The sequence below is a fragment of the Phaseolus vulgaris genome, unplaced genomic scaffold (genome assembly GCF_000499845.2).
Source record: "Phaseolus vulgaris cultivar G19833 unplaced genomic scaffold, P. vulgaris v2.0 scaffold_18, whole genome shotgun sequence".
Taxonomy (NCBI): Eukaryota; Viridiplantae; Streptophyta; class Magnoliopsida; order Fabales; family Fabaceae; genus Phaseolus; species Phaseolus vulgaris.
The window spans coordinates 224,769-235,594 of NW_027174087.1; the positions used below are offsets into that span (position 1 = coordinate 224,769).

A 10,826-nucleotide genomic window follows, 5' to 3' on the forward strand; every position below is an offset into this window, starting at 1 on the left:
AAAATGGTTTAATCAATTAATGAAAACAATTCAATCAAATTAAAATGTGTTTAGTTATAAAAACATAAAACCGTTAAAAATATTTAGTTGATTTTTCAAAATAACTAATTATTTTCTTTTAACAACAGAAATCAACAATATTTAAACTCATTAAATTTTTTTAATAAATTGTGGATTTCATTAAAGAGAAAAGACAAATTTGACATAGAAAATTTTCAAATCTTTTGAAAAGTTTAATTATTTTCAAACACGTTGATATGATAAATTAATCTGCTAAAAATACTTACTATAAAAAGACTTTAGTAGAAGTAATTTTAACTACTTAAAAGCTTGAATTAACTTATAAAAAATTACATTAGATTTAGAAAACAAAACCTTTCTTAGAGATAGATTTTAAAGATAACATGACCATAATGCATTGCAAAGAATTAAAACAAAATCTACCTAGACACACACATAACTTCCCAATCTTCATGATAGTTTGGAATCATCAAATTAAGATTTTTTTAGTCAACAATCTTCCCCTATTTGATAAAGACAAATCTTTGGTCTTGTAGATTTTGATAAAAGGAATTTCTGCAAAATAATAGAGGAAAGAACAAGAAATCCATAATATACAGATATATGCAAGACATTAAGATATCCAAACAACTATGCAAAAATAAAACAACAATTTGCAACAAAATAAAAAACACAACAAAAACAGTCATAGACACATTCTCCACCTTTTGTCTTCAAAAAATAGACGTAAAAAAGAAAACAAATATAATATTAAACCAAAAAGATCATAGTAAACAAAATTTAAGGTGTTCATAATGCATAAAATATGAAATGCATGTAGCCCAGTCCTTTTTGGCACACTGTTCTCATGTTTGACTAGAGATTGAAATCAATTAAAAAAATCATTCACAAACAACATGAAAATGTAAGGAATAATAATTGTTTCACAGGAATAAAAATAAAGGTAAAAACAACAAATGAAAAGAAATTTTCAAGAGATTGACGGAATACATATCTTAGAATTCAAGAATTTATTAGATTTAAGATATATTCCTGTAATCAAGAATATCTAATTCATTTATTAAAATATTAAATTTATCCCCAAGAAAAGTTGTTTTTCTGATTCAACAAATTGAATTTCACAGTTACCATTGGTTACATGATCTCTAATAAATTGATGTCTAATTTCAATATGCTTTGTTCTTGAATGTTGGATTTGGTTTTCAGTTAGATTGATTGTACTAGTAATATCACATAATAAAGGTTCCATACTTAGCTTTAAACCATAATCTTCAAGTTGTTGTTTAAGCCATAGGGTTTGTGCACAATAACTTCCAACAACAATGTATTATGCTTTTGTAGTTGAGAGAGCCACACATGCTTGTTTTTTTTATGCCAGTAAATGAGACTAGATCGAAGTAGATGACATGTATCACTTGTGTTTTTTTTATATATATATAAGTTGCATACTATAAAATCAGAATATCCAATGATATTAATAAGAGAGTTAGAAGGATACCATAAACCAAAAACAAACTATTCCTTTGAGATATTTAAGGATTCTCTTGGCAACTGTGAAGTGAGATTCTTTGGGATTTTACTGGAATCTAGCACATAAGAACACAACAAACATGATGTTAGGTATGCTTGCAGTGAGGTAATCTTGCTACAGGTGCATAAGTTTCATTACAATTAGTTCCTTCTTCTTGATTATAACCTTTAACAACAATAGTTACCATTCTAGTTTCATCAAGTTTATTTCTGAATACCCATTTAGTGCCAATAATATTCATATCATCAGATTTACTCACAAGAATCCAAACATCATTTCTAATAAATTGATTTCTCATTATTAAGGCCTTCCTCAATAGATTTAGTTTCAATTCGTGATACGAATGCCATATGTTCACAAATATTATTGAAAGAATGGTGAGTACATACTCTCTTATCAATTTGTCAAATGATGTTGTCCAGTGACAGATCCATTGGTGTTCTTCATTCCTTTGGTGATTCGGTCGGTCTTGCGATTTCACCTAGTTGATTTGTAAATTCAACTAGTTGTTTTTTTTACTAGATTTATAACTTATGAGGAGCATCATCTTGATCATCTTTGCCTGATAACCCGTGTCACAAAACTCACTTATACTTAAAAGGTTGTGCTTTAAGCCTTCCACATATAACACTTCTTTGATGAGAAATGTGTTTTGATCTCCTACGGTGCCTGTGGATTCTTCATCTGTTGTTGTCTCCATATGTGACATATCCCTCACGTTTGAGATGCAAATCTACAAATTTGTTGTGCCCAATCATGTTCTTTGACCAACCATTGTCAACATAGCAAAAATGATTTTTAGCTGTCAAAGATTCCTGCAAAAGGATTTAAGGAACAAAATTTGGTCTCCTTATCAATTTGTATCCAAAAATGTTACTGATACTCTTAGGTATCCATTTTACAAGCTCGATTGGCAGATCATATTTCCTAATTCTACAATATGACCTTGTACCAATCAGGTCATCGGGTGTGATGACGTGGACAGTAATTGACTACGTGGGGCGCGCTTAGCGGGACACGTGGACAAGAGAAAGATGAATGGTCAAGAAGTAAACATAGTCGCCGTTTGTGGAAGTGGCGTTCTTCAGCGTACATAGTCGGTTGTCGCCAGGTTTTCGTATCATCGTTGTGTTAGATGATGGAAGATCAGGTGGTTAGGAATCGCCACAAGAGGCACATCGCCGAATTTCCCAGTGAATTTAGTTGAAGACGTTGGAGGTTTAGGCGTGTAGGTTCAGTAAAGATGATTGTTACGTCAGCATGAAGCATAGAGGTTAAGTGAGTTGGGGGACACAGCTTGCTCATCGATGACGGGATTCCCAGAGTGGACATTCGTCGATAGCGAGGTTCCCTCAGCTAGAACATACATGGCGTGGTGAGGAGGAAGGTGGCTCCTGCGACCAGCGATATCACAGAGATGATGTACTTTGTTGCATCCGATACTCGCTTTGTTGGGTGCGTTCCAGAGCGTGTTACGTGTTAGGTTACACCTTGAATAGCAAATTGCCCCAGCCCAGATGATGACACGTGTAGGGTTGGATGCTACATAGAAATGACGCTCAAATTACCCTAGCCCAGATGATTACACATGTAGGGTTGGATGCTGCATAGAAAATGACGCTCAAATTACTCTAGCCCAGATGATGACACGTATAGAGTTGGATGTGAGCCACGCGTCCAAAAGCGTAACTGTCTGGAGAGAGAAAATACCTAGGTATAAAAGGTAAACTTAACAGAATTTGCAGTTGAGAACACTGGAGTAGGGTTCTACAACATTTAGTTTTCTCTCAGGTTTTGGGTGTTCCTGTTACTGACTTGAGCGTCGGAGCGCCACCGGCCACAGAGGCGCCATACTGTGTTTTCAGGTTCTCAGAGAGACAAGCTGTGGAGTGGACTTAAAGCACACGTGGTGTTAAAGCTGGTGAGGAAAGATCGTGACGAGGCATCGTTCTTGCGCTTGGTCGACCGGCAGGATCATACCTCTTTTAAATAAAAGCAGGTTACCGAAGGTTTAGACCGTGGCCCTTTGTTTTCCAAAAAACTTATAAAAGATTTTTTTTTGGTACTTCGATTATAACTTAGACCAAATTTTCCAAAAACACAGTTATGCGATCCAAGATCTGCTTCCAGATTTGCATGCCCTCTTGAAAACTTGTCCAAGAAAACTGCTCATTTCTATCTCATGTTCTATGAGTTTCCAAGCAATGAAGCAGTGATTTTTGGTTGCCATAACCTATCAAAGCATTTGAGAATCTTGATGTTCAACTGCTCTTTATTAAAGTATTTAGCCAGACCTAGGTGATTTTACAATGTGTGCAAATCTCTTATGCAAATCTACTATAGTTTCTCCTTTTAGCATCTTGAAAACCTCATACTCTTGGATCAAGGCATGCTTCCTTGCTTTGTTCATGTCTGTTTTTCCTTCATGTGTTACCTCCAAAGTGTGATGGCAGAGCCCTCAGCCACACACAACCACATAATAAGGAGGATAAAGACCAAAAGTATGTTTATGGACTTATTTGCAAATATGAGCCTATTTGGGATTTTTTTTATTTTTGTAGGCTTAATCAAGAGGAAAACTCCAGAATGAAGGAATGTACAAAGCATATCCAATAAGACCTTCAACTCATCAAAACATAAACTAGAGCTTTGGTCAAAAGAACACAAGAAGACTGAGTTTTGACTTACTAGTCAACATTATTTTTGGGCCATGATTTAGCTTAAATACATTGTATAAAGTTTCTTAGGATTTCATGGGATATGTATTTGGCTTAGTAGCTTAGGATTTTGGGTTTGTATTTAGGCCAATAGTAGAGTAAGTCTAGTTAAGGTTAGAAGTGACTAGTTATAGTAACAATTTGGCTTCTTTGAACCAATGTAATGTCTTCGGTGTAGTAAGTTCTTCTTTTTATAAAGTGTTCTTTGAATTTTCGTGTTGTCCACATCACTTTTTAATTGTATAGAGTTGATTTTAATTTTGTTTCATTGTTTGTTTTGTACCTATTTGAGGTTTAACCGGTTCAATTTTCAAATTCTATGCTGATCCTTCCATAATTTTAAGTTTAGGAATTCAATTATTCAATTTATGTGTGCTTTTATTTTTAATCGAGTCTTGATTTTTTATGCTTTTAAGTGATATAACCATGTGTGTCTTGAGTCATTTTAATTTCTAAATATAATTCTAGTTTTGTCAAGTCATGTTGGTTCACAATTGTCAAAAATTCCTAGTAGTACTTTTATTGAATTAATGTTTCTTGTTTTTTCCGAATATTTTAATTTGTGTAAGACATGCAATTGAAAATCTCTTTGGCTACCTCTTCATCATTAAAAGCATAGGTTTTGGCCCTCAGCTGGTGATAAGTGCATTCATCATCACCTCTTAATAGTAATGGGTTCTATAAGAAAGCACTGATGGAGTCCCTATCAAATGGCACCCATTTTCCTCTACCTCTAGACGTCCAGTTCAGTCGCACCGTCAACCGAAGAGGGCGCTGTATCTATGGCGCAGGTGATGGAAATGATGAAGACGTTGTAGGAGAACGTGGCTGCATCACGTTCTGAGCAAGAGAAAATGCACGAGGCTCTAGTAGCCTCACAGGCTAGAAATGAAGAGCTTAAGAGAGTCAATGAGGAGTTATGCATAGCCCTTCAGGGACAGAAGGAGCGTGCGACTGGGGACAAATCTACACCCCCGTCTCCACCACGTAATTTTCCAATGTCGTTTTCTCAGGAGATCATGGACACGGTGGTTTCTGCGAATATGGTAGCGGTGAAAGCATCGTTCACCGGGGTGGAGGATCCTGAGGCTCATCTCACTGCGTTTCACACGCAAATGATGCTCTCAGGCGGTTCAGATGCAGTCTACTGCAAGGTGTTCATGAGTAGTCTCAGTGGAACAACGCTGGAGTGGTTCTTCAGTCTACCTATCGGCCACATTACCACCTTCCAACAGTTTTCCAAGATGTTCGTCGAGCAGTACATAGTAAACAAGGCACCGCCGTTGGTATCTTACGACCTATTTGATGTGAGGCAGTATCAAGGGGAGTCTCTGAAGGATTTTTTGAACAGATTCGGAGCTCAGATTGTTCGCTTGCTAGGTAAGGATGAAGAGATGTTTGTGCATGCCTTCAAAAAGGGCGTGTTTCCTGGACCGTTTAGTGAATCGTTGATCAGGAGCCACCTCGCCACGTTCGCTGAAATCCGGCGACGTGCCGTGGCTCACATCGCCGCTGAGAGCGAAGTTTCTGAGAAGAGAGGAAATGTGGCTCTAGCTAAGCCGCGCGCTCAAACGAGGATTCAGCCGCAAAGGGTGATGGAGGCACCGGCAGGGAAGAAGGATCAAAGGATGCATCATCCTTATGATCGAAAGAAGAGCAAGGGGAAGGGGTCAGGGCGGCCTACAGAGTTTAATCGCCGCCGAGGTACGAGTTTGTGATGGGATTGGCTGACCTGATCGCCATTCCGAACATTGCTGCCAGGCTCAAAGTACCTGAGAAGACGACGGATAAGGTGTTGGGGCCAAAACCGGACGCGTGGTGTGAGTTCCATAAGAGCTTTGGCCACTCCATCAATTCGTGCTTGGCTTTGGGATACCAGCTCGCCGAGTTGGTCAAGTGTGGGTTCTTGAAAGACTATTTGCTGGAGAAGAAAACGGGGCAACCGTCAGGTTCACAACCGGCGAGCAGTGAGGGACAACAACATGAAGTACCTATTCACGGCAAGATCCACACTATAGCCGGTGGATTCTCGGGTGGTCGGTGTATTGCATCACAGCGGAAGAAATATTCGAGGTGCGTGATGTCAGTAGAAGTTTTTGAGGATCACTCGCCCGATGTGTACATCACGTTCACCAAAGAAGATCTTAGGGATGTTGTGCCTCATGACAACGATCCCATTGTAATCTCGCTTGTTACGGCGGGAAGAATGGTTCATCGGGTGTTGGTCGATCAAGGAAGCTCGGCAGATGTTATGTTTTGGCCGACTTTCGAAAAGTTACAGTTATCCCCTGACCAGCTGAGGCCATATGGGGGCTGCTTATACGGTTTTGTTGGTGATCAAGTGGAGGTCAGGGGTACATTGAGTTAAGAACGACGTTCACGGATGGGGTAGCCTCGCGCACAAAAAGGATTAGGTACCTTGTTGTGAACGCTCCTTCGGCATACAATATCCTGTTAGGAAGGCCAACACTTAACAGGATAGGAGTTGTGCCTTCAACAAGGCACATGAAGGTCAAGTTACTTTCAGTCAGGAATCGAGAGAGCGATGGTTGCTAGTGAAAAGAGGCCTCAGCCGGTCAAGGATTGGCTTGAGAAGAAGATTGGCGGCAAAACGTTTAAGCTGGGGAAGACTTTAGATGGCGAGACACAAGACCAAATCGCCAAGGTGATAAATAGACAGCTCGACGCGTTTGCATGGTCTGCTTTAGACATGCCGGGAATTGACCCTGATTTCTTGTGTCACCGCCTAGTGATGGATCCTCAAGTCAAACCAATCCGACAAAGAAGAAGAAAGTTTAACGAAGAAAAGAGACAGGCGATCAGGGACGAGACGCAGAAACTCCTTGTGGCAGGTCATATTAGGGAGATTCAATATCCGGAATGGCTCGCCAATGTCGTTCTGGTCAAGAAGAGCAATGGGAAATGGCGGATGTGCGTTGATTTTACAGATCTAAATAAAGCCTGTCCAAAGGATTCTTATCCTTTGCCAAGTATAGATGCCCTGGTGGATAGTGCGTCAGGGTGCAAATTGCTCAGTTTCTTGGATGCCTTCTCGGGATATAACCAGATAAAGATGCATCCAATGGATGAGGAAAGGACCGCTTTCATGACGGAGAGGTCGTGCTATTGCTACAAGGTGATGCCCTTTGGGCTGAAGAATGCGGGAGCCACGTACCAGAGGCTAATGGATAAGGTGCTTGCGCCTATGCTTGGGAGGAATGTGCAAGCATATGTCGACGATATGGTCGTGACATCTCTGGAAAAGAGCAGGCACGTTACTGATATGGAAGAGTTGTTCGTTACAATAGCCAAGTACAAGATGAAATTGAATCTCGAGAAGTGCATTTTCAGCGTGGAGGCAGGGAAGTTTCTGGGATTTCTCTTGACTGAGAGGGGAATCGAGGCAAATCCCGACAAGTGTGCCGCCATTTTGGCGATGAGTCCTGCCACCGTAAAGGAGGTGCAACAGCTTACAGGCCGGATGGCCGCCCTGTCTCGATTCGTATCTGCCAGTGGAGAGAAAGGCCACGCGTATTTCCAATGTCTGAAGAGGAACAATAGGTTTGTCTGGACAAGGGAATGTGAAGAAGCTTTTGTGAAGCTCAAAGAGTATTTGGCGAGCCCGCCGGTTTTGTGTAAACCTCAAATGGGAACGCCCCTCAGGTTGTATTGTGCCATAACAGAGAAGGCGATAAGTGCGGTACTCGTCTAGGATCAAGATTAAGTCCAAAAACCTATTTATTTTGTCAGTAAGGTGTTGCAGGGCCCATAAGTGAGATATCAGGCCTTGGAGAAAGCAGCGTTGGCGGTTGTGTTTTCGGCGAGGAGGTTGCGTCATTACTTCCAGAGTTTTACAGTGTTAGTAATGACTGATTTACCCATCCAGAAGGTTTTGAAGAAGCCGGATGTAGCTGGAAGGATGGTAAAATGGGCGGTGGAGTTGTCAAAATTCGATATTAAGTACGAGCCCCGAGGACCGATCAAGGGGCAAATCTTCGCTGACTTTGTGGTCGAACTCTCTTCTGAAACAGCGCAGAGTGAGAGGGATGATTTTTGTTGGGTGCTCTCAGTGGATGGGTCGTCTAACCAGCAGGGCAGCGGAGCTGGAGTTATTCTGGAAGGGCCCAACGCTGTGTTGATAGAACAATCTCTGAGGTTTGCCTTCAAAGCCAACAATAATCAAGCGGAGTATGAGGCTTTAATCGCCGGAATTTTGTTGGCAAAGGAAATGGGGGCAAAGGTGCTGGTGGCCAAGAGTGATTCGTTGTTGGTCACTGGCAGGTAACTGGCAAGTTTCAGGCCAAAGATCCGTAAATGGCGGCTTACCAGGAGCATGTGCAAGAGTTAAAACGGTCTTTTGCTTTGTTTGAAGTGGTACACGTGCCAAGGGAGCAGAATGCCCGAGCTGACTTGCTAGCCAAGCTCGCCAGTTCGGGCAAGGGGGGCAGGCAGAGGACCGTCATACAAGAAACTTTGAAGAGACCTCGAGCATTTGTGGCAGATCACCAGGTTCTTCAAATTTTCAAATTGATGGAAGGGATAGCGAGGAGTCATAGATCCTTGACTCAGGAGACTTTGAGGACGCAGAGAGTTAGAGCACACCCAGTGGGAGAGGTAAAGATGATGCAAGTTTGTGCTATCCATGAGCCAGATACATGGATAACGCCATACCAGCGCTACATGGCGGATGGCGTGCTCCCACTGGACCCGACGGAAGCTAGAAAGATAAAGAAGAACTCCAGCACGTTCACACTCGTTGATGGCGAGTTGTACAGGTTTGGGTTTACACATCCCCTTTTAGTATGTGTATACGGAGAGAAGTGCACGAGAATTATGGCTGAGCTCCATGAGGGGATTTGTGGGAGTCACATCGGGGGTCAAGCTTTGGCAACAAGAACTCTCCGTGCAGGTTATTATTGGCCCACAATGAGGGAAGATTGCAAGAAATATGCCCAGTGTTGCAAGCAATGCCAGCAGCACGCCGATTGGCACAAGGCGCCTCCAGTAGAGTTAAAGTCAATTTACAGCCCCTGGCCGTTCCATACGTGGGGAATTGATATTCTAGGACCCTTTCCATTGGCCATCAGGCAAATGAAGTACTTGGTTGTGACGATCGAATACTTCATGATCCTACCGGTTGACTCAGCACAAGAGCGTTGCCTCGTCACCGTCTTCCCCACCAGCTTGTCACCACATGTCCTCCAAGCCCACACACCAGATAGCCTCTCTGAGAACCTGAAAAACACACAGTGGCGCCTCGGCGGCCGGTGGCGCTCCGACGCTCAAGTCAGTGACAAGAATACCCAAAAAACTAAGAGAAAAATATGCTCTGTAGGACCGTACTGTAGGCACACAACCTTAGCAGTATCAGCCGTAATGAAACGTACCTCTGCAAATTCTGTTAAGGTTACCTTTATAGCTAGGTTTCTTCTCTCTCCAGGCCGTTATGCTTTTGGACGCGTGCCTCGCATCTAGCCCTGCACGTGTCGCCATCTAGGCTGGGATAGCAGGTAGCACTCAGCCCTACACGTGTCGTCATCTGAGCTAAGGCAACTTGAGCGTCATTTCTCCATCGCTCCCAACCCTACACGTGTCATGATGAGAATCAAATAAAGGAGGCTTTTATTAATGGAGGAAGAGGACATCCACCCTCACATTTGAAGTTCTTCCTTCTAGTCTTCTCAAAATTAAAAGAAGACATAAAATAAAGATGAGGCCCAAGCCCAAAGCCCAAGCCCAAGCCCAAGAAGGCCAAAGCCCAAAGAGCCCAAGTCCATCCCATGAGGGGCAAGGCCAAGCTTTGAAATACTCTTGTATAGTTTTAGGAGGTGTGGTTATTAAATAAAGGAGTGTGAAAATGTAAAATAAAGTCACATTACCCATGTGACTTAGAAGAGTGGTGTAGGTGTAGTTTTTGGGAGGTGTCATAGTAGAAAAAGGTCACACCTCCCATGTGACTTGTTTTTGGTGGGAATTTCAAATGAGTTTATTTGAAATTTCCCACCTATTTTTCAGCACCTTAGGCTATAAATAGAGGTGCTTCCTTTGTAAAATTCAGATTGGAATTAATCTAAGAAAACTCTACTCAAATTTTGAGTGACCTTTGGAGAGATTTTGGAGCCTTCTTCTCTAGTCTTATCTTGATGGATCAATGGAGTCCTCAAGTGGCGGCATCACTCTTATCTAGGAGCATTCCACACTTCTAGTGGCGAGATCATCCAACATTCTTCCATCTTCATGAGCACTCTCTTCTCCTTCCTTCCTTCTCTTTCAATTGCTTTTGTTGTCTTGTGTTCTTAAGTATTTTAGTTCGGTTTTTCTGTTTTTCCAGCACCTATTGTTTCTGTTCTTGCCTTTTAATTTCAATTCTGTTTGGTTCATTTGTGTGCTTAATCATTTCTGTTCGGTTCCTTTTAATTTCACCTCTTTTGTTCGGTTCAATTTGACTAAAATTGGTTCATCCAATGAGTTTGGGATTTGGTACTAGTTTTTGGTGAGTTCTTGTCTTAGAACAATGATCCAACTCTAAGAAAAGTGCCTTTATAATGTCCAACTCA

General features: G+C 41.4%; 1 protein-coding gene across 1 annotated transcript; it reads left to right on the forward strand.

The window, feature by feature from the left end:
* The first annotated feature begins 5,986 nt into the window (after positions 1-5,986).
* Positions 5,987-6,637, forward strand: LOC137817170 (uncharacterized). The gene has a single exon (XM_068620420.1). The coding sequence runs from the start codon at positions 5,987-5,989 to the stop codon at positions 6,635-6,637; it is 651 nt and encodes a 216-aa protein (XP_068476521.1).
* Positions 6,638-10,826: the final 4,189 nt, after the last annotated feature.